The 27,649-nt window shown below is 41.9% G+C and overlaps 2 protein-coding genes across 9 annotated transcripts; both read left to right on the top strand.

The window, feature by feature from the left end:
* Positions 1-316: 316 nt before the first annotated feature.
* Positions 317-22,067, top strand: mag (myelin associated glycoprotein; the record flags this gene model as incomplete). Of its 8 annotated transcripts, none has more annotated exons than XM_079275373.1 (13): positions 317-356; positions 8,854-8,970; positions 11,020-11,126; positions 12,361-12,436; positions 12,524-12,892; positions 13,142-13,438; positions 13,702-13,959; positions 14,804-15,064; positions 15,705-16,013; positions 16,914-17,013; positions 17,625-17,721; positions 17,978-18,031; positions 18,331-22,067. In XM_079275373.1, the coding sequence occupies exons 4-13, from the start codon at positions 12,391-12,393 to the stop codon at positions 18,487-18,489; spliced, it is 1,950 nt and encodes a 649-aa protein (XP_079131499.1). In that variant the 5' UTR covers positions 317-356; positions 8,854-8,970; positions 11,020-11,126; positions 12,361-12,390. The 8 variants fall into 8 exon arrangements, with proteins under 8 accessions (XP_079131499.1, XP_079131497.1, XP_079131501.1 ...); XM_079275371.1 differs by lacking the exon at positions 317-356 and adding an exon at positions 5,362-5,501; XM_079275375.1 differs by lacking the exon at positions 317-356 and adding an exon at positions 5,362-5,501 and having other exon boundaries at positions 8,854-8,963.
* A 1,485-nt stretch (positions 22,068-23,552) lies between these two features.
* LOC306782299 (sialic acid-binding Ig-like lectin 14) lies at positions 23,553-26,753 on the top strand. Its single transcript, XM_079275599.1, has 6 exons — positions 23,553-23,583; positions 23,976-24,071; positions 24,400-24,804; positions 25,077-25,373; positions 25,621-25,729; positions 25,829-26,753. Exons 2-6 carry the CDS (start codon positions 24,011-24,013, stop codon positions 25,935-25,937), a joined length of 981 nt encoding a protein of 326 aa, XP_079131725.1. The 5' UTR covers positions 23,553-23,583; positions 23,976-24,010; the 3' UTR covers positions 25,938-26,753.
* The last annotated feature ends 896 nt before the right edge of the window (positions 26,754-27,649 follow it).

The raw sequence follows: 27,649 nt of genomic DNA on the forward strand, positions 1-27,649 counted from the left end.
AATTTAGTGGTTTAGTTAATCGGACCAATCACGTATTGTTGAACTTTATTGTTGTTGATATTGTAGTGTTTCAAGATTTCAGCAATGATGGAAATGATTGCCAAATCTCTAAAAAATAAAACTAAATTAGTAAAAAAACAAAAACAGAATTATCCTTTCATGAAATAATAAATAATGTGTAGATCTGAAAGCTGAAAGCTGCTCCCCCCCCCCCCTTTTAATCACAGGTTCTGTATGCCAAAGACCCAATCTGCTGACGGAGAGACAGAAAGAGGAGGGAGAGCAGCAGAGAAAGCAAACGCTGGAGGAGAGAAGACGACGCTGAGCTCCTCACTGGCTTCAGATCAGCTGATAAGGTAAGAGCTCTGCTGCTTTCTAATCGACAATTATTATTCATTCCTTTTAAATTCGTGAATTGTCAAAATGCTGCTGGCTTTTGCTTCACTCTGAGCCAAAACTCTTTTTTTGTATTTTCTCTTCTGGGTTTTGAGTTCATCACGTTGGAATATTTTCCTTGTAACAGAACACCAGAGAGTTGACTAATGTGATCATTTAGTGGCAACACTAAAGGGGCAGATATCTCAGCAGTGTGGCGTACATGTGGGGTTAATAATTCTTTATCATACATTTGATGCTGTAACACAGTTTAATAGATTTCAGCCAAAAATGATACAAAGGAAATAAGTAATGGTCTATCTGTTCTGTTTGATGACTATGCATTTATTTGAGTATTTATTGACTGGAGACTGACACCATTTGTCAAATATTTTGAATAAACCAAAACAAAAAAGCAAACATTAGGTTTCATATTGTTCTCGCCGTGACGAATTATCACCTAATTATCATTTTCAACAATGTACAGCTCTCCTCGCTTTAGATGTTTGTGGCGCTCAATTCACCGAATGCTGATGAAGTGACATTTAATCACAGATACGGCTTTTTAAGACCAATATTGATGCATTTTGAGATGAGTGTTTCATTTCTACAAAATGGCTGTGAACAAACTCAAGCTCTATAATGGAAAAAATATGTAGAAGATGTAAAAAAAAACCCATAAAAGGGACGTGCATATCAAACACACCCTAAATGGCAGTTGGAGTGCAATATGGGAATTTAGGCCAAGTAGGACACATTTGGGATTAGTTGCACCTTTGGGAATAAAACATCCCATGTAACATAGGGAGAGCAGCATGTTAGGGCTGTGGATATGAAATCCTGAACTGGGTCAATCATCCCTAATAAACAGTGTGAATTAACCTAATAAGTAAAGGCAATCGCATTTTCATTCTGAAAGGAAAGAAATGTCAAGTTGAATGTTTTTTTTTTTTGAGTCTCACTGAGTTGAATTTTGGCAATGCCCCAAGTTAAATGTTTGAGTGTTGACTGTGGAATTTAAATTGGGACTTTGATGTTCAAATTAAAATATTTTCATATTTTTTCTCTCAGCAAAATTAGAAAAAACCTGAGCAGCAGGCACATTGTCTGTTGTTTTAAGCCTGCTCTTAGTCATTTGTTGTCCATCTATTTGTCCATGGCCGATACATGTTTAAGACCTTGTTTGCTAGATTAACACATTGAACTTCTTGTCACTTTATCAGAGACAACTCAGTGCAACAGATAAATGACCAGAATGTGAAATGCTTCAGGTAAACACCGTCTAGTGGAGCGATGGAAATACAGAATGCAATCGTTTCTAGCAGTTTTGCAAATGGCAGATATCCAGTGCTGCCCAGTAAAGCGGACAGAGGGACAATGGATCCATTCTCAGTGTGTTGTTCTGTCACCAGTCTCTGTCCAGCACAATCCCAGCAACCCCCTCACCCACCCACACACCGTCTCTCCCCCACGCCACCCTCCACGTCTCCACTATAATACTGTAAAAGCATGTGTATGTTTACAATGCATATCCTGCTGTGTGTTTTACTCTTCGTACAGCCACAGGGATTGTTGCTTGCTGTTCCAAAAGTCTGTCTGTGGATTTTAAATTTGGGTACTAACTCTGTTTACCCAGTGTCTCCAAAAACCAAGTACATTTACTCAAATACTGTACTTAAATATTTGTGTATGTATTGTTTGGAACCCAATTTGATAATATGAGAAGCAAGCAAATTATCACTGTCATCTGAAAAAACCCCATAATTGTATCAACAGCGCCGTGTGTTAAGCTGCTCAACAATGCATGTTGGAGGTATTTCGTTGGGGTTTTAAAGGCCCTGCACACCCACACTGCTGTTTTAAGTGTTGCTGGCTCATTACACGTGCGCTCAGGTGAAGGCTCACCCATCACTGCCTGCCATCATGAATCCAGATGAAGTCATATTTCCTCACCACACGTAGCTTTTACTGGCGCGGGGTTGTTTCCTACATCACTTTTTAATTTCCAAACCCGACAGAACTAAACAAACTGAATTTCTATCTTTTGTTGTTTGTAATCCGCCACAACACAAATCTATTAATTTCCGTTAATGAATCAAACGTTGACACTTTTTATTCCCAGCAAGTCGACATGTAATTACTGAGTTCCGCCTCGTTTGAAATATTCCGACAGCAAGTCAATTTTCAGCACTGTATTTATTCATGATCGATTTCCAATGCCGTCCGGCCACCAAACAGCTGGAAGTTTGGTTATATCAGGCAATTCATATTATCAAAAGACATATATTCAATCAGCGACAGGCTTGATAATTGAGTTAATTAATGTTTAAGGGATGATGGATTTAATAGTTTACTCCTCTTGTATATAATACACATTATTTATAGAGCACTTATCAAAACAAGGTACAATGTGCCTCTTATGGAGAGAATTAAGTGAACTACTGCAATACCAGTGATCCAGGCATGAGGAGATAAAAGCATGTACAAGAGTACCTACATCTCTACAAGTTCAAATTATTTTTGCAATATTTCTCAGGTGCTTCAAACGTGACTGGACAAGCTCTGTGAAATGTTGCTCAAAAAATTCCTGGGACACCCATCATTCCTATAGTTCCTGCCCCGCTTCCATCACAAAAGCTCGATGATTCGAAACTTGCATAAAGCCACAAGAGTTACAACCAAGACAGAAAGGTTGAACCAGAGACAGAAACAAACGAGCCAGGCCAGAGAAAAGGGGATTGTTGTGATTAAAAGACAATTATCTGCGCATCGACTTCCCAGTGTTGTGCGGTGTCAGGCTCGAGCTGAGCTGTTCTGTCCCAGAAGGCCTCGGGAGACAATGGCTCCTGTGTCAGGAGGAGGGAGGGGGTGCGTTTAAAAGTCTTGGGGTTTCATGACACGGTCACAGCACCATGCAACTGTTTGAATACTCTTAATGCTACGTATAGGCTTAGTAATGTGTCATGTTTTTATTTATGGTAGTCGCAGGAAGGAGTAGTTGGCAGGTTTATCGGTTACAAGCATATTCCCCAATTTGATGTATGATTGCTTTCAAACAACCAAACGAGAATGTGGTGAAGTTGTAAATAGACCTTCAAAATAGGCTTTAGGGGAACCTCACCAGTAGAAAAATCACAATATCATAACTTGGATGAAGTTGTGGTGATCTAGCGGTGATCTGTTACTGAAGAAAACACAAATGGATGTTTTTAAAAGCAGCTTCAGGTTGACCTCAGTTCACTGTGTGGTTCAGTCGAAGGACATCAAGGAGGGGTCAGTCGTGTCTTCGATCACTGAGGCAAGTGGAGATGTTTGGACACACAACCTCCCGCTTTATCGTGGAGCCCAGTAATATCAGCGCAAAAGTATCTTCAAGACAAAACATTTACTTTTAGTCTATTTAACTAAATTTGTACTCATCTTTAATAATAATTGTGTTTTTCTCAAAGAACAAAGACAATTATTTCATTCTAAAACAAGACACAGACGTCTCCGAATGATAATTACAGTTACAGAAGCACTAATGCAGCGTTCATGTCATATCAGAGTTACTGTAATTATGCTTCTCCAACTTGTAAATACTGTTCACGTCAACATCTAAGTTATAATTATGACTGGGGAGCTTTTGTTTTCCTGGGACCTTAAATATAACAGATAATACAAATGTGCCAAACAACATGGACGCCTCACATCAGCTCAAAATCTGTCAATCAATGTAATTAAATACAAATTCAATGGATTTAGTGTCAACACATCGTATTTTTAACCCTCATGCAACCAAACAACTGTCTTGAAAGAAACGAGAAGTGATGCTCTTTAATAAGGTGGTGTTTTTCAGTCGGTTATGTAACTTTTATGAAGTTGTTCTGTATTGAGACAGAGTGCAACACGTCATACTCTGAAAACCACGTCCACCGGCTGGGAAAACTATCAACGTCACAATATGCAGCCAAGGGCTGAAACGCTAACAAAATGCCTGAAGCTATCGAGAAATGTCAGATGTCGGCATGTTAAAGGGTTGTTCTAGCACTCTGTGTCTACCAGGGGTGCAGTTGATAACTAAAATGATGATGGGATTAGTCAGCTGTTAGCAAGCTACTGGACTTAGTTAAAGATCTTTAGTGTTGGACTTTGTGTGAAGAACCATGTTAGAGTTTGGGCATGTTTTCGCCAATTACAAATGATTAATATAGAACAGTGTTTTCCTGCGTTTCGATCTTGGCATAGCAAAGTCTTCCAAGCTGTTTTTACCAGCTTCCAGGTTTATCGATCGACTTGCAGAGATACATTTTCTCATTATCTATAGCAATGTATTTTAGATTTTTAAGGGCGAGCTACACTTTAAATTGCAGTCTGTGGCTTTAACAATTATAATAGCGAGTGGAGTGTCTGCAAGTTGATTTTTCTTTGGTAGTGAGATCGTTGGAAACCCGTTACTGCCTGGAAGGTGTGAAAACACGTGACAAAAATATGAACCACTTTGTCATGCTCTGAAAAGCAGATTGTGGTCACAGGGGTAAAACATTGTTCTTTAGTTTCTCTCGTCTCTGAAGTGTTTTTACACTCAAAACAGGAACAGATTTGACTAAAAGACTTCCTTACTACTTTCCCTCATATTGGCCCTCATCATCTGCATCGGCCCCTCTCAAACTCACTTCCTGTCTTTTGTTACAATGACCTCTTAAACTGTGAAAAAAAATGTGGATGTGGTCTCCATCAGCCCAAAGATTATCAAATATGCTCAGTTCCATCCAGCGTACAGCAACTGGCCGCGTTGGATAGAAAGGCCTCGGAGCTCAAAGCCTCACCCATATTTGCTGGGGCGACGGGGTAACAGTGTGGCCCTTTGTGGCCCCCTGTGTATTTGTGAATGGCTGAGCCTCGGGGCGAAGCGTTAGAACAATGCTGCCACACTGAAGGACCGATTTTCATATGGGAGGGGTGATGGTGATGATGGTGGTGGCAGAGGAGGTGGTGGGACGGGCAGTTTATTCTCCACCGTTGGGGCTTGGTACGGAGAGTGGCGAGAGGTCTTGCTGGTGTGACGCTTTGCGTGCGAGTGTCAGAGGGAAGGCTGCTGGAACTGCTCAAACAGGAGCTGCTGTCGCACGCGGCCACCTACACAGGTGAGCAGCTGCAGTGAATTCTGATTTGTTTGTTTTTATTTAAGCCTTTGGGAGCTTTTGGAATTGGATATGTTTTAGTAAGAGGAAGGGAATAGGGGAGGGTGACGGTAGGAATGAGTCTAACTTTATTTATAACTTGTTATTTTGGTTCTTTAGGGTCAAACACCTACAGTCAGGGTGAGTGTGTGCTTGTTTGCGTGACTGTTCATAGATGTGGTGAGTTAGGTAATGAATGTGTGTGTGTGTGTGTGCCTTAATGAATGCGTGCATGAGCGAACGTGTTTTGTGATGATGTGTAAGCGTGGACACATGAGTGAGGGAGTGTGTTTTCTCTCTCTGTGTGTGTGTGTGTGTGTGTGTGTGTGTGTGTGTGCGTTGTTGGCGGGGGCTGCTAAAAGCCCAGCCAATCATTACTGGACAGATTTCGCTGCCGGTGCCGTTAGCGATGATCCGTTCCTGTAATTGCCAGAGCGTCTTACTACATCCAAACATCTGATGCCAGGTAGAAGAGCCTCTGATTACGCAGCCAACCAAAAACTGTTTTACAAGTGATTTAACAGCAGTGGACCGCATTATGACAATGAGTGGAAGATATGTTTTCTTTGATGACAGTTTTTCCACTGCAGCTACAAAATAGAAGGTTTACAGAGAAGTGATGCTGCTGTTTCAAAAAGGGAAAGACGAGATAAGCATCTGAGTGGTAGTGGAGCAGTGTCATTTTAATTCTTAATTATGGCCTAATTGTTGGATTTTTAATAAGACCAAATGCCAAAAAGCATAATCCCTCCAGGACCGGCTGAATCCCATCACATTTGAGTTACAGATTTTGACCTTTTAATTATAGCTTCAACTTGAATATTTTATAAAAATCGATGGACGTGTGCATGAAGTTTCTCCAGCCAATTAGACCTTCTGTTGGATTTGGGGCATTTTTCTGCTGTCCCACTGTTGGACATCGAGTCAAGCGGATTGGGTTTTAGTGAGCGTTGGGATGGGGCCACACTTTTCTCTGTCTGTGTGGCCGAAACAGGTGACGGCTCTGTTTGTCGCCCCCTTTTGTTCAGAGCGGAAGGGAGAGCGCTCTCATGAGAGAGGAGGCCTGTGGCTCACCATCTGCCCACTGGGCTGCGGATTGCCAGAGTCACTTGGTTTGCCAGGTAGAAAAGATTGAAATAAGCTATTGGTGCTCCTGGTCTCTCGACATGTTGGTGATCTGCCAACTGAAGATTACTCTGCTGTCATGAAATGTGATCTGTCTCTGTAGGTCTAGAAATAGAAAAGAAAAGCATGCTAAGTTTCACTGCAAACCAAACAGAAAGTAAAATGTAGCATCAGCACTAATTTGTAGGCAGGGAGTGAAACACACATGCACAGACCAAGAAAAACACTCTTGACATCCATCAAGCCATCTTCTGTGGTTTCACATTGTTTCCTTGTAGGACTTGAAGGATAATATAAGAAGAAGCACTTACATTATGGGCATGAAAAGTAAAATATTAATGCATCAAACACTTCAAAGCATCTACTGTAAGAGGCAAGCAGGTTGGTTTTCTTTTCTTTGATGACCTCAAAGTCCAGCCTGAGTCTTTTATTTATGCCAGCACCCTTCTGCAGTACCGTGGACAGACTGTGTGACTGAATATTGGCATATCTCCGTGTTTATGTTTGTATCTTGCGTGCATGAGTGTGTGCGGTGCGCTGTGCTCGTCGCAGCTCGGCGCGCCATGTGTGGGAGGGCGAGCAGTCATGTTTTAGGACCATCTGCTCCTCCGAGTATTTTAGTGGGGGGCCTTAGCTTGTGGTGGACCAACGCGCGTCACAGGCAAACAGCAAAGCGCAAGCTGTGAGCGGGCCTGTTCCGGAAAAAGAGAATTCCTCCACTTGCTGCCTCGCACAATGGGCAGTGTTCTGCATACAAGGTTCCCATTCTATCCCCCCCCCGTGTCCAAGAGCCTCGGCGAAGCTCTTGCACACATGCCGCAGACGATATTCACAATGAAAATGTTCTTCTTGGCACAGGCGATTGTTTGTGTGAGCCTTTTGGTTTGCGTGAGCAATCTCAATAATGTAAAATGACTCATAAAAGGTGTCGCGGCCTGATTTAGCAGAGCTGATTGTTCAGATAGCATCTGTATCCCTGAAGCGCGATGTGGAATAAGTGATCATGTTGAGGTTCAGATGTTAGAAGAAGACATGCTACACTGGCAGAAAATGTCCGTTTTGCCTCTTTCTGTGTGACAGAGACGAACTGTCTGTTTAACTGGACACTTACTCAGCCTGCTCTCGTACATTTCATGTGCACATACTCTCTCTGCAATGACTACAGTCCCAGCAGGACAATGGAGCAGGCCGAGCTTACAAACAGCACGTACAGGATGCAGTGGAAGGTCACATAACTGCACACCCCACACTGAGGAGTGTGTTGGCTTGCCTTATGCTGCATGTGTGTGTAGGGGCGGTATGGCATGCCGCGTATTTGTTTGAACTCGGCTCCAGAGCTTCAGTGCAGCGTTCTCCTCTTCAGCTCTTGTATACGGAGGGATTCCCTTGAGGTTATCCACGGCTCAGTCGATGCCATCACTTGGCCGGTGGCCGCAAGGCCTTTGGACACAGTGACTCACCCGAACATGTAACAATGAGAGGGGGGCGGGGGAGTGCCACTTGCCACTTGCAAAGAAAAGTTGCCTTTGTTACTCTTATATGTAAACTAGGTGGACATCTGAGTGAATCCATGCCCACATACATTCCTCAGCAGGGAAAATATTAGATCTGCATACGGCTTGAAAGATCAATGATGTCCTGAAGCCTTTTTTCATCTCTAAAATTCAAATTGTCTTGCGTTAAATTGTATGATTTAGGCTCTTCTAGATGGTGATGTTCAACAAATGAACATTTCTAAGATCCAAATCTGTATCAAACTAATGTAAATCTGTAATTTACATAACCACATTCATCCCACAAGTTCTAAGGATCTCCCACACGCCGTATGTTGCTCGAACGCAGCCTTTCTCAAAGTGATATTGAGTCAGCAGCCTTCCCCGCGCAGTGTTTGCCCTTGTGTTTTGGGCACCACTAGCATGAAACGGTTCAACTAATACTCAACATACTTTGCTTTGACCACAGAGGAAACTATGATCAAGGTGTAGAGTCTAAGGCATCAAAACGCACAGGACAGATGAGGGAAACGGTGGAGGAGAGGAATGCTGAGTGGGCCAAAGAACAGCTCCAGAAATGCCTGAACGCATATTCAGAGCTGCCCACGACACATGTAAACCAGAGCTCACACAGACTCCCTCTTTTCCCCTTCCCCTTGTCTCCTTCGAACATCTCTCTTTTCTGCCCTTTCCCACAGAATCTGACGTCTAGGATTCAGAGCAAGAAGACCAACTCGGGGAGAACAAACACAGCGGGAAGACGAAGACGTCGGGACCGAGAGTGAGCAGGAGCCTGGTGCTGAGGCTGGTATGAGGCAAGTGGTTTGTGTGTGTGCGTCTAAGTGCGCACACGTATGCTGTGTGCTCAGTGCCAGCCGTTTGTCTGCCCCATCAATGAGGCCGTTGTTGTTGAGGTTGGTGGTGGTGGTGTCAGCGGCCCTGCCTGGCTGCTCGGCTCCATTCTCTCCTGCCGTTGCTGATGCACGGCCTCTCTGCCCGGACACACTCGCCCATCTCTTGGCCTTTTGTTGCAGTGCAGATGGTGGAGCTTGACGCAACATTGGAGAAAAGTTGGGATTGTCACAATCAACAGCAGTGTCAGTATGGGCTAAGATGGCTCAAAATGCAGACAGCGAAAAAGCTCTGAAAACACACTGTAGCAGCACCAAACGGCAGTCAGACACAGTTTGAGACGAGCTGAGGAGCTTTGAGCAGCTTAAGGGCCAGATATTTCCCTCAGGAGTTGTTGTTTGAGAACAAAACAGAGCTACAATAAGACTGAATATTAGATTAATGAGGTGGACAGCAATAATGTTACTCTGTAACTGCTGGATTTTGTTCGCTAACAAGTTCACCGTGTCAACTTAAAAGTTGATATCTATAAAGTTATTGCAAGTTTAAAGAAGAGAAGGCAATTGAGAGAGTAGACGGCAGCTACTTGCCAAGTAAACTTTCTGTAAAAGTGTTCAAATATCTATGCATTTGTGACTGTATGGTGCATGATGAGCAGCATGACAAATCCATGGCCTCTTGCAATGTCATAAACAACAGCATTTTTCCACTTCTCTCCACCAACAAGACCAATATAGGCTGTGGATTCTCCGGGGGATGTTGGGACGTGTTAATCAAGAAGCTCTTATACACTATCCACTTTCTGTCTGCCATCTGCACACACCGGCTGCTGCAGCATGAGGCAAAAACCCTCTGCTTCTACTTCTGCATGTATATATTCGACACCCACTGCACAAGTAACAGTCGTATACATTTTTATGAACATAGCATTTAAACACGCATTTCTTTGTGTTGAAGAAAGTTAACGCCGCCTTATTAGCATGGTGAAAATGTAAAGATAAACGAGACACTCATCACATAATAGACAAAGCAGTGACGCAAATATCACTCCAATGCTCGGTGTGTGATCAGGAAACATCTGTTGGAGAGAGTGATGATGTTTAGTGTTAGCGTCATACGTTATTAGTCAGAGGGACCACATCAGTTTGATTTTAGTCACTGAAATTTACTTAAAAAATTATGAATGTGTCTTGTCACAATGAATAGGAGTTTAATGCGCAATGCATGGTTTTCCACTACATCGTGACTCAATAAACAGTGATTCTGTTTTGGGGCTCAGTGGGTTCTTGACCCAAGAGGTCAAGAAGTTCCTCCCGCAGTGGGAGGACCAATACCACATTTACTCACCCTCACACCGATTACAAGGTTACAACCACAGTGCATAGTTAACATAAACTGACTTTGTTTCCTTTAAATAAAGTATTGTTGAATACATTGGTTATATTTATGGTTATTCAGCTTTATTGGTCAAATATGTGTCCACATACAAGGAATTTGACTCCGGTTTCAAGTTGCTCTAAATGTACTTCCCCACAGTTACACAATGCAAGTTTTCTCATTTAATATCGATATCAAGCGAGCAAAACTATTATTATTTTAACGAAATGATTTATGTGCTGTTACTTAAAAAACCCCCAATAAATACAGTGTCATTTGTTTTGCAATCACTGAATATCATTTCTTTCGAGTACAGTATCGGTAATCTGCTGATGACGTGATGTGTGGTCGCTGGAGTTTGGTGTTGTTGAGTTTTGGTGTTTTGGTGTTTTGGTGTTGTGTCACAGCTCAGTCGACACAGTGCGTGTCATTCATTGGCCGGGCTCACGTATGGCGACTGCAATGAGTGACTCCACCGAGGGGGAGCAAGCAGGTGCTGGATGACGCTGAGTTTGTGCGTCATTGTGTCACTTACCACGGCTCCGTGAGAGCGAGTGGGCTGTGAGTGATGTCATCGCATGATGATGATGATGCTGATGTCACCCCCCCCCCCCCCCCCTTTCTTGTTCTTACAGAGAAGAAGGCTGTCAAGCTGTCCGGGTGTGAGTGAACACCCTCTAGTGGTGCTGCTGAAAAGCTGTCCTGCAGAGCTTCTGTCTGTTTTTATCATCAGCATTTCAAGGTAAAAACAGAGTTAAAACATTTTTCAACTGAGTTTCTTTTATTTCAAAGAAATGTGTTTTAGAAAGTCTTCACCCAGTCCGCTCAACAACCCTACATGTGGATCAAACCGTGATTTTGTTGTCTTGCTTTGACTCAAAACACTCACTGAACAGTAAAAAAATGTGATTGAGAAGTCAGTTTGATTTGTGTTCATCTTCGTTAAGCATAGAATAGATTAACGCACATCCACATTTAGTTTTCAGCTCTCCCTAAGGTCTCTTCCTTTCTTTCCTCCCCGTTAAAGGTTTATTTTGTGGGAGTTTTTCCTGTATCGACGTGAGGGTCGTGGGACAGATGATGTCGTATGTGTACAGATTGTAAAGCCCTCTGAGGCAAATTTGTGATTTTGGGCTGTACAAAATAAATTTAATTCACTTAAATTGAACTATAGCTGAATTAAAATGTAAACAGCTAGAGTTACAGCTAAGTATCTGAATAGTTAAGTTACATATACTTACACTGAAATAGCAAATGGACAAAGATTGGCACAAATACTTCTTCACAAACTCGGACTACAAGCAGCTACTTGAGAATACTGGAATACATTCAAAACTCTTCACATATTTCAAAATGGAAACCGGTAAAAATAGCTAATTTAAACTGGAAAAAGCAACTACTCTCACTCAGTGGAGAGCGCCTGATGTTTAGGGAGTTTTAGTTTCTTCACCATCGATAACAATGGGACATCTCTGATGTTATTTTGGTAATTTGGTATTGCAACATTTCTGTCACTTGATCCAGTTTGTTAGGTAATGTAACATGGTCCGTAATGTGCTGTTCTGTTTGAAACGCAAGATTGGATAGAAAATAGAAATATAATTCTTATGCTGTTGATATTAACAAAGAAAGAAAAAAGGATCAAAGAGTCCAATTTTGGTGATTCAGTAAAAATGCTGAGCAAATTGTACAACCTTTGGGATTTTCAAAGCGTTTTAAAAATCTACACTCCAAAAGGTCAAAACAGAGTTGTTTCTCTCAAATGTTTAAAAAAATTCTTTAAAAAACGTTCATGCTAAAAGGTTCTTGGTGGTTTGGCTACCATGAAACATTTTGAGTATTTGTGTGAATCTTAGAGGTAGATGTAGTCTCTGAGTCACGCAGCAGCCCCAATGCTGGAAACAACACGATCAGGTTTTCTTCTCTTTCTCTTGATGATGCATGTGCTGTGACTGACAGGAACTTATGTGTTCCAGAGGTCTATGGTCCAACGTTGAGCAGAGACCATGTGGTGTTTGGAGCTGCTCTTACCACTGCTGTTGATCATCAATGGTAAAAAAAATTCCACATTTCCATTGTAGCTCACACTTCTCACGATGCGTGCAGCGATGTTTCACTTCGTCTCCGATCTTCTCTCAGATGGCAGTTGCCAGTGGAACGTTTGGGTACCTCGGGACATCTCGGCCATGACAAACTCCTGTGTGGTCATCCCGTGCACCTTCATGTATCCGTCTGGTATCAGGCCGTACCGCGGAACTCACGGTATCTGGTACTTCGGCCAGCCGTACCCTCAGCTCTTCCCTCCTGTTGTCTTCAAATCACGCACAGACGTCGTGCACGAGAGCTACACGGGCCGCACCAAGCTGCTGGGTGACCTGACCCAGAGGAACTGCACTCTGCTCATCAACAACATCGGCACGGAGCACTCGGGGAGATATTACTTTCGTGCTGACCTCGGTGGAGCCAACATGTATACGTACCCAGACTTCTCTGAGCTCAAAGTCCTCGGTAAGTCCCTGATCAGAGTGGAGTATACACTAAACTGTAACAAATAAACCAGAAATATTAAATCAGTAAAGTTTTTCTGTTTGATCACCTCAACATAAAGGCCGAAAATATTCTTTCACAAGATTTAACAAAACCGTTTCAACTTTTAAATATGGATACTGTTATATTTCATTGATTGGCACAATATCTTTGCTCTAGTATTTTTGCTTAACTTTACTAATGCAGTTCCTCTAATTTGCTGTCCACCAGATCAACCCAACATCGACGTCCCAGAGGAGATTGTCAGCGATGAGAGTCTGGAGCTGACATGCTACGCTCCAGACAACTGCCCCGACATGACTCCAGAGATCCAGTGGATGTACACCGACTACCTGCCCGACCCGGAGTTCAGCTCCGACTCCCTGGAGGAGAGCAACACAGCGGTACTCTCCAGCACCCTCACCTTCACACCCAGACCCATGCACAACGGGCAGCTCCTGGGCTGCAGGGTCTACTACCCCAACACCACACTGGTCTACGAGAGGCTCGTCTCTCTCGACGTCAAGTGTAAGTTAAAAGGCTCCTCCCACTATAAGGCCAATAAGTAATAATGATGCTTTTCCAAGTTCAAAGTCCTTTCAAATGAATTCCTTTATGGAGTGAATTTAAGGTGTCCCAAACTGGAGCCATATCCTGTTTAGTGTTTACATCATGCATGCATATATTTCTTATGTTATATATGTTTCATAATCTATTTCAGCAGGAAAAATCAACCCATTGTTTTTTAAGGGAGTCATTCAGTGAATTCTCCACCTTACATTCCGCCCCAGATGCTCCACGCGCTGTGTGGGTGAACGTGTCCTCGGAGGTGATGGAGGGCAGCTCTGTGATGCTGCACTGCGAGGTGGACAGTAACCCTCTTTCCAGGATCTCCTGGATGTTCGGAGACCAGGAGCTGCTGTGGGACACGGCGTCCAACGTCTCCCTCTCCATGGACGATTTGACGCCTGCGCAGGAGGGAATCTACACCTGCATCGGGGACAATGGCTACGGCAGCATGAACACCTCCCTGTACCTGGCTGTCAAGTGTAAGTCTCTGACGCAATTCCAACATACATATTGTACATACTGTATACGATTGGTATGAAATGAGGAAACAGTAAATTACATTGCATTTGCATTTTTAGATGATGATTTATAATTAGCTTGAATTCTCCAATTAACCACTGAAAATGTTTTGAGTATACAGTACTCTCCCTGTGTCGGCTCACAATGTGACGCTTAAAAGTCTCCAGCTTGCATCTGGGTGAAGGACAGAAGCTGGATTTACAACAGCTACAATGGAACAGGGAAGACATGAAAAAATGTTTTAAAACATTCATAGAAACTTCTCAAATCACACTTTAGTTGCTTTTGATACGGATGCTCAGTGTTTACCAAACTATCCTGCATTCACCAATAAATCAATATCCACAGCAGCGCTTCGGAGCAAAGAGAAGGCAATGGCGGAATAACAAAGAAGTGTGTCGGACAATAGAGTGGAATAAAAAAAATTAGAGCTGTGTCCCAAATCTATAACATACGAATGGTACCATAAATCAATGTGCTTTTTTTGTTTTGTACAAACACAGACGGACACAAGACATGATCAGACTGTGACCTTAAAATACCACTGGCAGTTAAACTTCACAAGAAGAAAGAAAACAAGGATCTAAAAATGGATCTAAAATCTGCTACTTTTTGCATTTTGTGACACAATAGTTTTGATCAATAACGTATAAAAACATCAAGTGGATTTAGTACTTTCATTTTTTTAACAGAGTTGTTAACCCATAACAGAGACCCAATGGACAGATGACCAGCAACAAGACTCCAAATGAATGATAATGTTGAAAGAAATCATACTAAAAAAAAAACGGTTTTTTTTTGCAGACCCTCCCCGCGAGCCCGTGGTGAACGACTCTATGACGGTACAAGAGGGATCCTCGCTGGCTCTGCACTGTAGCACCCAGGGCAGCCCGGCCCCAACACTCACCTGGCTGAAGGACGGGGAGCTGGTGGGCACCATCACCGCTGACGAGCTGTCGGTGCTGCAGATCGTAGAGATCGCACCGCAGGGAGACGGACAGTACCGCTGCCTGGCCGAGAACGAGCATGGAAGAGCCAGCAGCTCCTTCAACATCACTGTTGAGTGTGAGTGTTTCGCACACCTGCATTTCACACCACGGTAGCGTAAAGAAGTAGGACGTAGAATGATAACGACGTCTCATTTAGGATCCTAGCCTGAGGGTAGAAACTCTTCCTGAGCCTCTCAGTGATAACCTGGTGTATCTGGTACCTTCTTCCGAATCTCAACGGAGAGAAAAGGCCGTTATCTGAATCTTTGGGATCCATAATGATATTCCTTGTCTTACTCTTGCCGCGGCTGGTGTAAAAATCCTTTAGGCAGGGTAGAGAACCTCCTTTTGTATGTTCAGCCCAACTAACCACCTTTTGCATGGCCTTGCGGTCCTGTTCGGTGCTGTTTCCGTACCAGGTAGTGGTGTTCCCCGTCAGGACACTCTCAAGGATGCAGAAGTAGAAATTCCTCAGCGTTTTAGGCGATGCACAGAATTTGTACCCAGAAGAGTTTTCACTTGATGGTGAGCACTTGGTGTTGGAGTTGAATGTGGCTGCACAGTTGTGTGTGTACAGGGAGTGCACCCACCCTCACCACCTGCAATCTGCCCGTCATTATTGTGGGTCCAGTGTTCTGGGAAGAAAAACACATGTTTCGTATTATATCTTTTCATATTCGGTGCTGTTATTGAAGCTCTTTCCTCTGCTGCCTCAGATGCTCCGGTCCTCCTGGAGGAGTCAAAGTGCACTGTGGTGAGGGAGGGTGTCCAGTGTGTCTGCATAGCCACAGGAAACCCTGAACCCACCATCGAGTTCTATCTGCCCGACCTGAACATCACCATCAACGAAACGGATGGCCGGTACAACTTTTACACGCACACAGATGGACATACCTCCACGGGGATGATCAAGCTGCGGGAGAAAGGCGAGCGCGTCGACAACGGCGGCCCCGCCGTCAACGTCCACTGCAGCATCTACAACATGTACGGAAGAGAGAGCGTACACCTGGAGCTACAGCAGGAGAGTGAGTTGAGAATATTTATTGATTTAGTTATTGTCAAAAAGAAAACATGAAAAGATGAAAACCAACAGCAAATTGATCCTGTTAACAAGTATTGTCCATGCAGCCAAATCCTGATATGTCATATTTCTCTGTGCCAATGAGTTCCATTGTCGTCACTCTCACTGTTGCACTGTGACATGTTCCTTCTTCACCATGAACATGGGCACTGTAGTTTATTTTGACCCATTCCATCGCTGTCTCACTGCTTTAAATTCATTAATTGTGTATTGATCCGCAGAAGAAAATAGTCCCCAATAAATGCACATTTTCTTCCTGTTAAATACATTTTTGCTAAACACTACAAGCCTTTGAATAAATTAAACTATATATATATACAAAGTTTGTTTTTAAAAGTGTACATCTTCAGTCGGAATGGATGAGTGGCATCGATGGGGTAGAGGAGTCACCAAACACACAAGTTGGCATTGTGCAGAGATAGACCATGTATTCCTTTGAGGAGAGGAGTTGCACGAGCTACAGCAGTGAGCACAATGTTGATTTTTTGTGCATCTCTAAATTCTCCTAAGCAACTCTATTCTCTGTCAGCCTCATCCTTTAAATTCTCTATTCTTCATAAAAGTACATAATCGACATCATAAACATTTGTTTGTTTTTGGACTCCTCATGTACTTTTCCCCTTCCTATGTATAGTCTTCTCATTGGTCAAGCAAACAGCTTTTTACCCTAAATTGATGCAATCATGCTGTGTTTAAGTGAACAATCCCGTAATGTTTTGTACGCTACATATTGGAGGTTTAAAATGGCATCTTCCTCTTCCCAATGCTCTTCTTTTCCTTGTATGATGTCTTTTTGTTGTGCAGTTTAATGTGAATGCCCTCATTTTTTTTACTTTGTTTTCAGAAAAGTACATGATGGCAGTTATAGTTGGCACCATTGGAGGAGTGGCGGTCATAGCCTTCATCATTGCAGCAGTGAGATACGTTGGCCACAACAACAAAAAGTGAGTATGAATGACAAACTAATGGAGAGGCCGATGCGAGGCGGAAGTCATTTTCCTCACTAAATATTTACTGAAATCCAAGGAAACACTTGAGCCTAGTCATCCATTCTAAAACACATTGACGCACATTGTATATGAGTGAATGTGGGATTTTTGTGGACGTGAGAACCATTTCTCCAGAGCAATTTAGCAATTTATTTGCCAAGAAATCCTTGAAGATCCACATTGGTTGCCTTGTGAATTGGGTTAGCGAGCTGGACTAACCTTATATTTTGCAGGCCAGATTCCCTGCTTTGACACCGCTTCTGTATCTTTGACCTGCTAAGCTAAATAAAACCCAGGTAGCCCTCTTAACCAAGTTGCTTTATTTTAGCCTCGAGGCATATTTGGACCCCGAAATTTGCACGCTTTCCCTGACAAATCACCCCTGAAGTGGGTGTGAGCTCAGCGACTAAACCCATTAAAATAACCACGTCACTCACTTACCACATTTGGCCTCCAGCATAACCTTACAGAGCTTGTCGTTTTTAAAATGGATGCCCAGGCTTGGCGTGTCGCCCTGCATTAGTGGCAGTCGAGACCGAGTCTGATCATGTGACTCCGTCCCCCAGAGAGAATGGCAACCCTAGGCAGGACGTGGTCCTGGAGAACCCAGCTTTGTACTACAGCGCAGTCAAGAAGGACAAACAAAATCTGAGGAAGAAAGTGGTGAGACATGCTGATGTCAATGATCATGATTATGATGGAGGATGGGTTGGCTGACCATTCTCAAATTGTTTGGGGTTACAGTTTTGTGTAATGCAACAAGTTCTAAATGATGAGACCCCATTGTGACCCCTGAAAATGAGGTAATGGAAGGAGTCTCTCCCACTCGCAGTCCAGTAGCTCCAACCATGTTTTCTCTTGCTTTCATCGCTTCTCTGCGTTTTTCTGTCTGTTTTTCTCTCCCCTAACTCTTGCACAGCTTAAGACAGAGCTGTTGGGCTCAAAGTTTAACTCCATTCTAGAGGAGACTACGGTAAGGTTCCTAAACAAATCCCCATTAAAAAAACACAAACCTCAGTGACAGATGCATCTCCTCGCATATCAGCTTCTGTGTTCTGTACACTGCCGTTTGTTTCCGAATCTGCCTTCTGCATGGCTGCCTCATTGCTAACACGAATCGCCCCGACTAACAAGAAACATCTCAGTCTCCTTGTCGACCAGTAACCACTAACCTCTTTTCTTTATGTATGTCTGTTGCGCTGCTCTGTCATCTGAGTCGTCACCGGCAGCTTGCCAGTGATTTGTGCCGCTGATCGGTCCGTCTGTCTGCAGGGAGAAGACGGCGATTATCAACCTGTGGGCTCTACTGCAGGACTGGAGAAGCAAGAGCTGAATTACGCTGCTCTGGAGTTTATCGGGGCCCGGCCCAGGGAGGGGGCCTCGGGGAGGGGGGATGATGGCAGCAACTACTCGGAAATCAAAGCTAAATGAAACGCAATCCTTCCCTGATCCCTCGGCTATGCGAGATGCAGTGGCAGCCCCAACACATGTTCTGGCCCATATACTGTGTAATAACCCCCCATCCTCTACTGGATCTCCCCCTGCATTTAGTGACTCCTTGTTTCTTATTCCTTCAGATTTGTCACATGTAATGTACCACTTTGATGCCACTACCCCCCCCCCCCCCCCCCCCCTCATGCTGCCCCTCCTCCATTGGACGCCCCTTCACATGCCATCGTTTGCGAGACCTTGTACTTTTTGGGGTCAGAGCACGACCCACTGGACAATGTCAAAGAAATAAAACGTCTAGCCTCAGTTGTAGTACATGGGCTCTAAAACATGCGGTGTTAACCAGCGGCCATGGTTCTGTTGCTTTCAACATGTTCTTCCTCGTGATCGTCGACGTCTCAGCGCTCACATCTGTCTCACTATTTGCTCTACATCTCTTATAACTGTCACTGTGTCTGCTGCCAGTCGAAGCATCAGGGCAAGGAGTTCCGCTTTTTGTTTTCTTATATTCGTGTGTGTGTGTCTATCAGCAGAGAGCAAATCTCTCTTCTCTCTTTCCTTTGGTTAATTACATCCCAAGAAGGAAACCGTCTTAGGCGAGAGATGGAAATGCATGTCAGCATCCTGTTGCCACATACTTGTTTTTTTTATTGTGTGCTGTGACTCGGTAGCCTCTCATAATAGATGACTTTTTTTTTTTTTGACAATAATCGGAAAAGTTTTGTAAATTCAAATGGTACACTGCCCAGTTCTGAACAAATGTCATAGCTTCTTTAAAACATTTTCCAGTTATCTGAGAATTTATTGAGATTTTGGGGGATTTCTCCCTAAAGCATGGGTTCTAGCTGTTTGATTGATCTTGAAAATACAGACCTGAAGCACAAAATATGTGAGCGCGAGTGGCCAAAGTGTTATCTCTTTTAGACAATGTGTGTGTGTGTATATATAAGTGTGTGTGCGTGTTCAAATAGTGCTGATAGATCATAGGACACTGATCATCACTGGGGTCTTTGTGACGTTTGAGCATCACTTCACTTGAGAAGTTGATGCTTTATTCTCACGATTGCATCAGATGTTTGAATGACAAACGTGGTTGTGCTATTCAAAGACATTTGATGAACCTGTGATGTAATATCAAAGCGTACTAATAGTCTAACGTGATAATGATGGCGTCAGTAATATATATTAATAAGATGTTTATTGACAGGGAATGGATGCCAGTATGTACAGTAAATACCCTGCATGACTGTTTTGCCAGCAGGCACAAATATAAATATTAAATTATGGACAAAAGCCAGTGTGAAAACCTGTCATACATCATACATAAAGTTTTGACTGGACACTGTCTTAATGAGTTTAGTGAATAGTAGCAACCTCTAACTAGTGTGCACGAAGTCAAATCAGAGGCTGCGCTTACATGCAGGGACTGGCCTTCTTATTAACTGTGATTGCGGTTGATTGGAAGTTCGATACCTGTTAGAATTAGCTATCTTTTCTATGAAACCTCAAAAAGGGAACTCCAGCAATTAATATTGCACGCCTATTGAATTAGATGACTCTGTAGAGGCATAAAGCAGAGGCCAAGGTGTCTTGACTTGAACTCCATAGTATGGGTCAAAGGAACTGGATCCTACATTACCCACAATGCAACCAAAAGCATGTTTTTGACAGACCCTCCCCCTCTGGTAAACGCCCAACATCTTTCGAACTCCATGCACTTAGTTCATAATGGTGTGTTTTTTTCAGACGATACAAAGCTTCTCCAGAGTATCATCATCGTAGGACAGTTTTCACAGGCTGAGCTGCACTGCCCATGACAAATACCAGGAAGTCAGTGGAGTTCCCCTTTCATGTTTGCGAATAGTCTCAACCCACCAATGAAGCCACCGCTGTGCTTCCTCCACCGCTCCCACTCTGCATCACGTCTTACAGGTCATACGTCACTGCTGAAACATAACTCATCGAAACACTGCAGCCTGAACTGACTAACACGGTCTGCCGTTTTGAATAAGACAGCAGGCAATGATTGGTTGATTGATATTTTTGAATGGCTCTGTTTTCACATCCATTCAATTACGTATGTAGTAAAAATGCTAATTGATATATCTACTGTGTATTGTATGTTGGATTGTTTTAACAATGCAAGTCATGAACAATAGTCTTGTCCTCGAAATTAATTGTGCAACGAATGAGCTCGTCAGTTTTCTCTGCAAGAACTGATTTCTAAAATACTGAATAATGTCCATACTTTGACTCTCCAAAATCATCTGCAACAGTGTGTTGAACATCAAGTATGCAACTCGTACACTGATTTTCTCCTAAACAGATGTGACGCTGTATGTATTGATGTTGATAGAAGGCTTAAGTGGGAAATAAATTCTAGCTCGAGCTGTGCAATGATCTCCTCTTGGAGATTGAAAGTACTTTTGATACACATGCTCTGACTAAGGCTTTATAAATGTATGTTATGAAAGAACGCCGCTCTGTGGCACTCTCATTTAAAATGATGGATTAAGTTAATCAAGGCAGCAGCGTGTCTCTGTGAGCTGTTTCCAATTGATTCTACAATCCGTAGGAGTGTAAAATACAGCAAACACCTCTCACTGTCCTAACTCCATGACTGGGTAGACTGTTCAGAGGCAGTAATGGCAATAAGAAAGCAAAGATTACACGACGAGGAGTATTTCAGTTGAATCTGTTCACATGAACCCAAATAAACCTCTCTGCCAAAACCCCAGTTTGAGTGAACGGTGTTGATGAAGGTTTGAGTATCTCTGAGGAATCTCTGTCACTATTTCAGTTGTCACGTAACAGTTATTTTTATAACAGACAATTTGATGCAGGTTTTCCATTCGGAAAAAATATTTGACCTCTATATTGGAACAAAACGTTTGGAAAGCTTGATTTTGTTCAGTTATGTTCGAAGTATTATAATTAAAAATGTATAGTGCAGACAAACCTGCAGGTCGACAGCAAATGTGGTATGCGATGCAAACAGCTGGGAATCTGGGGTTCTGAGCTTTACTTACACACTTCAAGCAAAAACAGGTTAAAAATGCAGTTCTCTGTGCATGTAAACAAAGCTATTGTCAACCAGTTGTTCTGACCCGCATTAGTTGTATTATGACAATGTTCCGTTGACTTAATGCTGGCTGGCATTATTAAATTGCATTATTAAATTGCCTGTATGCACAAAGTCAATAACCAGTTCCTTTCTTTGAAAGCCTCATATGGGGGGGGGGGGGGGGGTTGTTTTGTTAAATTTGTTTTGTAGAAATATCAAATATGTGTTACCTAATCTTTTGTCAAAGTGTGTTGTAAAGGAAATGTCATGTACTTGGTAATCATAATGATCATTGTGGAGATTTTCTTTTTTTTCAACATTTATGATTGACACAATAATTCAGATCAGGGTGTTGGACTGTTACTTAATGACTGTAGGATTCCTGCAATGTTCTAGTTTGCTTGCTCTTTTATTTTAAACATGTCTTTCACGCCTCAAGCAAATTCATCTGTCTTCAGTTCCATGCAAACATAAATAAAATGAAAAAGTTTGTTATTGATGGAGAACAAAGTGTGAACCGTCTATTTCTCATGTTGTCTCTTTCCATTGTTTTGCAAAGCAACATCGCCATCGTGAATCATGTGCTGTGCTCTTTATACTTTTTGGTTTGTGAACAAAACTCCTCAAAAATTGACTCCCTCCTAAAATGGAGGCTTCATTTGTCAAAGTGAGACACCGACCTTAACCAGCAAGGCTTTGCAAAGTTTAATCTGGTTTTATTGATTGACGTTAAAATGTTTTATTGGTAATAATGTAATTTATTCATTTAATTAATTTGTTTTGAATTGTTTTTAGGTCAATATAGAATATTAATGAAACACATACAGTGTTTGTTCTTTGTTTAAAGATTAAAGGAAGGGTTAGTAATCTAATTCAAAAACATTTTTGATATTTTTGTTGAAATTGTCATTACATTCTGACAGAATCAGTGAATCAAATGCTCTGACAAAAAAAACCCCAAACAATATATTTAGCCTTTTCGATTGATCTGTTTTTTCAAACTGATAAAATGTTTGGCCCAGTTTGTCTCTACTTTAGACAAATTAGGAAGTCAAAGATGACTTCTCTTTTTAATGTGTTCCAGGAATCAACTTGGCTTCCTTCAAACAGAAAACATACTTTTTTATGTTTGAGATGAAATCACGAGTTTTCAGTTACAACAGTCTTTTCCTTCTGGTACATTCTGCAATGTTAACAGGTTCTGTGGTGAGTGTTCAACATGCAGGCATATAGAAACAAATGAGGACAGATATGAAGCCAGTTAGCAGTTAAATATAGTTATAGTCATAATCTACCATCTCAAAGTGTCAACAGGAAGTTATGAGAGAGAATACAGTGATGCCATGTAAGGCAGTGTTTCAATGAATAACACCTTCAGAGACTTCTCTGAGAACACGACTGAGAATGTTGCACAACAAACCATAAAACCGTACCGTTACCAATATGGAGCTTCATGCAGTTAAATTAAGAACTAAGATTAAAACAAATATCTTATTTTTGTATCTGCCGGTATTTCACGCACTTAGAGACAGCAGTTATATTACAGACCATTCACATGCATGCACATCCACCACCCTATGTGCACACGTATGTATTGTATTGTGCATTACAGTGCAGTAGGAGAGTTGATAGATGAGCTATTTGGTTTAAGGTGACACAATCTTCTCAAGTACACATATGACACTTCCTCTTTCTCAGAGTTCCTCACACATTTACAGTCCTGAAGAAAAAAAAGCAAGACCGTTTAATTTCATTATTCAGTGTTAAAGTTGCACATTATCAACTTGATAAACATCATATATTTACATGAACATTGGCACACATTTGATAGATTTGTGAGTGTGGCAGTCTAACGAGGGCCAGCGTGTGAAGAGAAACTTCCTTTGACGTTGTTGTAGCGCAAAGAGGAAGGAATTAAAAAAGGAAGACGAAGAGAGGAAGAGTCAGTTCAGAGCAGAGCCGCTCAGCAGAGATCACTGTGGTGAGAAGAGAGGAGAACAAGACAAAAAGAAGTAAAACAACCTTTACTCTACTTTTAAATCATCTTTTTAACAGTAAATGGAAACTGTAGAAGTCATTGTTTCCTCACTAATGTCATACAATGCTTTTTAGAATTCCTTGTTCACTATTACTATTGTGTGCATTGCATTGGGGTTGGGGGGGGATTGTAGATAAATGATGTCACACATCATTTATTTCTGTTTTATTATTGAGCAGTTTTATGGAACAGATGTTAGAAACGTTCTTGGAAAAAAATGTTTTTGTGGGAATCACAACCCTGAAGATGATGTTAGCCACATGTATCAATGCAACATCATGTATTTAAATCTGTGCTGTCAACCGTGGAGATTGTTCTGCTCCGGTTTCATGAAGTGAAACATTTGAATGTTTGTACTTCTGAAAGGAAAAGACACTGACTGTCTCAATCATCACATCAGGATGTTTGTTCTCATCTGGACGACTCTCCTCTTCTCTGTGAGAGGCATCACTGCTGACACAGGTATGCATCTTTTATTCTCATCTTGTTATGATGCCACGTATAAAAGATATAAACAAAGTAGATAACAATTTGCAATGATATATAGTCTTATTAGAAGCATTACACAAAGCATATATTGGCTATATTTGACTTGTTTACCAAAGTTATGTGTCAAGAAATATGTTAGATGCTGAAATTAGTTTTTTGTTTGCTCAGCGATGCTTCCAACAGCAGTTATATGAAACAAAACAGTCATAGTAGCCTTTCTCCATCATTTATTAAATATTATGTTCTATTGGTATATTAAAATAACCCGGATCCCTGTTTTTTTCACTGTTTCCATTAACAGGTGCAGCAGTGAAGGAACACTGTGACAAAGGATGCTGTATCACTCTCAGTGAAGGAGTAATAACAGCAGAGGCTGGACTCTGTGTTGTGATACCGTGTTCTTTCACCAATGCTTATTACTTTACACCCAAACATATGGTGTGGTACAAATGTGAACCATATCAAAGCAGATGTGGGGATTCAGACGTGATACTCCACACTAACAACAACAACAAAGTTCAGTCTGGGTTTATAGGACGAGTTTCACTGTTGGAGCCTGACGTGAGTCAGAAGAACTGCAGCATCATCATCAATGACCTCACTGAGTCAGACTCTGGATCATATCAACTCAGAGTTAATGGTTTACTGAGTTGGATAGAAGAGGGATATACATTCTCTCCAAGAGGAGTAAATGTCTCTGTCAAAGGTATGAAGTGCTACAACAAATACATACAGTGAAGATGTTCATTCTCTTCAACATATTCAATGTATTTATCGTCTGAATGGAATAATAATGAAATCATGTTGCACATTTGTCGACCTCTGTGGGCAAACAGTAGAAACTGCTTCAGTTCCTGATAAAACTCTGACTTATTGCCTCATCGAGATGTTAAAGTATCAGATTATTTTAGCCTGAACTTAAGTGAATGGCCTTCAGGCTGCTCACCTGCTTCCACTCATCGACTGCTCTCCCTTTAGGTCTGACCCAGAAGCCCACAGTGATGATTCCTCCTCTGACAGAGGGACAGCAGACCACACTGACCTGCACTGCTCCTGGTCTCTGCTCTGGATCTGATCCTAACATCACCTGGACGTGGAGAGGAGCAGGAGAGAAGCACTCTCACATCACAGGAAACATCACTGCTGTCACACAGAGACACAGCTCAACTTTGACCTTTAACCCTTCAGCTGAACAGCACGGCACCGACGTCACCTGTAAGGTCAGCTTCACAAACAGCATCACCACAGAGGAGACAGGGACTCTGAATGTGACCTGTGAGTACAGCACATCCTGCACTTCATCCCCTCACATTGTCTTTGATGAAACTGTTCGTGCAGCTCACTGATGATGTTCTGAGAAAAGTATTGCAGCTTCAACATTGAGCTGGAGGAGATTTTAGGGACGCCATTAACTTAAACATTTCAATAACACCGTTCATTGGGAGTGTATAGTTCACACAGTAGGCATTCTGTGTACGGCTTTAATACCATTTGAAGAGTCATACAATCTCCATGATGTCAGTTGTAACAGCAGATCAACACGGACCATGTGCAGAACTTCTCTGGATCATCGTTGCTGTTGTTGCTCTCATTGTGAATGTCATCTTCATAATCCTCTTGATGTTCCTTTGGTATGTTACGACTTCATCATTTCATGCTCTGATCCCTCTCTCAATGCTGTGGAGACTTTTAGACAACACATCATGTCTCACTCTTTCTTCTCTCCAAAGGAACACAAGGAAAAAGGTGAAACCAAACCAAGAGGACAGAACTTACATGTCACTGCGGAAAACAGACCAATCACCAGAGTATGACGTCATAGCTCGACCTCTGAACTAACAAGTGTCAGCTCCACTGAGTAGAACAAGATGGTACTTCCATACTTCCATTCAACATGCATAGAATTGTATGAATATGGCATTTCTTAGTTATTTTTAATTCAACTGTAACTTATATCTTGCTTTATACTGTATTATTATTTTTTTGATTACATTTCATGAACCTTTATGGAGGTCCGCTGAGCAGTTGATTGGGCCGATGTTTAAGTTAATTTAAGTATTTAGTTGTTGTATTTGCCTGTTTATGCTTTTTATTGTCTTGTGTTATGTTTACTTGCGTGAGTTTTCTCGCTGCAGTGCGTTGAACCCTCAGGGCCACCGTATTTTAGAGAGAAGTCACGTGAGGCAGGTACTTGAAGGTGAAGTTGGGATCCGTTGAGCAGTAACTTCAGGTGGATGTTTAGAGACTTTGACGGGAAACAAGTGTCGCTTTTTCACAAACCTTGAACTGAAAATTGATGAAAAACAGCAACATCGTTCTAATAACCAAGTTATGATAGTTACAGAAGTGTGTATTGATGTTATCAGTTACGTGTTTTTGTGTTTTAGTCAAAATATCAATGGAGGATCTGTGTTGGAAGGATAAAAGCCCAGTTGGATTTCATTTGACATGGTTAATGGACATTTTGTCAACGTGGAAGACAGCTCGCAGTTCTTCAGACACCGCCAGTTAAACAAACACACACTTTACTGAAGCTTCACTGAAGGGAAATATATCCAGTTCAGCTCATGCCAGGAACGTAACATTGTTGTTGATGCTGTGATGTAAGAAGTATTTAGGTCTTTTCAATTCTGGTTTAATTAAAGTACTGTATACATATTCGCTTGTGTTACTATTTTAAGTCATTGTACCCTCAAATAACTTGCAAAAGGGCCCTTAAGGACTTATAATATGCACGTCAACTATTTACTACTTACTGTGTACTTATACTTCACAATCTGGAATCCAAAACCTTTATTGTGCGACATTGCGACGCATACTTCTACGGTTTTTGTTGGTTATTTTCTGATCTGCTTCAGATTTCCCGACTACATATTAATTATTGCATTATCCTGTTAGTACAATCTTACTGTATTCATTTCAAATTAAAAGCTTGTTGGCGTTAGTGGACGCAATCTCTTCATACAAGGCTGTGAAACAGTAGCAGGAACATGTTGAATATGCAGCAACTTGAACGGTTCTCTTACGTACTTAAATGTAACTACTGCCATCTTGTGGCCGCTTTACATTACTACAGGATACAGTGTGGCTGCCTGGGACATGGACACACCGCAGTGACTGAAGTAGAACAATAACACTTGTTTAGACGAATGCACTTTAAGGACAAATATTACTGGGACCACAACTGAAAATTCCAGATGAACATTCAACATCCAGGAATTCACATTATAGACACTAGCCCATTGACCATGTACAGTCCAGCCATATACAAGGTTTTACGCCAGCCTAGATTAAATTTAGATTTCACAATTGATTATTACGATGATTATTAATACGCAGATGTATTGGTTGAGACAGATTTGCAGTCTGTCTTTCTAACCTCTGGTAACTCAGTCATTTCTACAGGTTCTGCTGTGAGGCATCAGACATATAGTGAATGATTGAGACGCATTCGAGCCAGTACTTTGTAAGAAATAGTTTTAATCTCGCACCTTAAAGTACAAATAAGAAGTTATCAGAGATACGGAGAACACAGTGGTGCTGCATATGGC

This window comes from Melanostigma gelatinosum (assembly GCF_949748355.1).
Source record: "Melanostigma gelatinosum genome assembly, chromosome: 9".
In the NCBI taxonomy this organism is placed as follows: Eukaryota; Metazoa; Chordata; class Actinopteri; order Perciformes; family Zoarcidae; genus Melanostigma; species Melanostigma gelatinosum.

Excerpts from the sequence above, each read along its gene's own strand:
- LOC306782299 (XM_079275599.1), top strand. The coding sequence starts at position 24,011 with ATGTTTGTTCTCATCTGGACGACTCTCCTCTTCTCTGTGAGAGGCATC. Across the intron at positions 25,374-25,620 it reads AGGGACTCTGAATGTGACCT|TTGTAACAGCAGATCAACAC; the intron begins GTGAGTACAGCA and ends CCATGATGTCAG. Across the intron at positions 25,730-25,828 it reads ATCCTCTTGATGTTCCTTTG|GAACACAAGGAAAAAGGTGA; the intron begins GTATGTTACGAC and ends TTCTCTCCAAAG.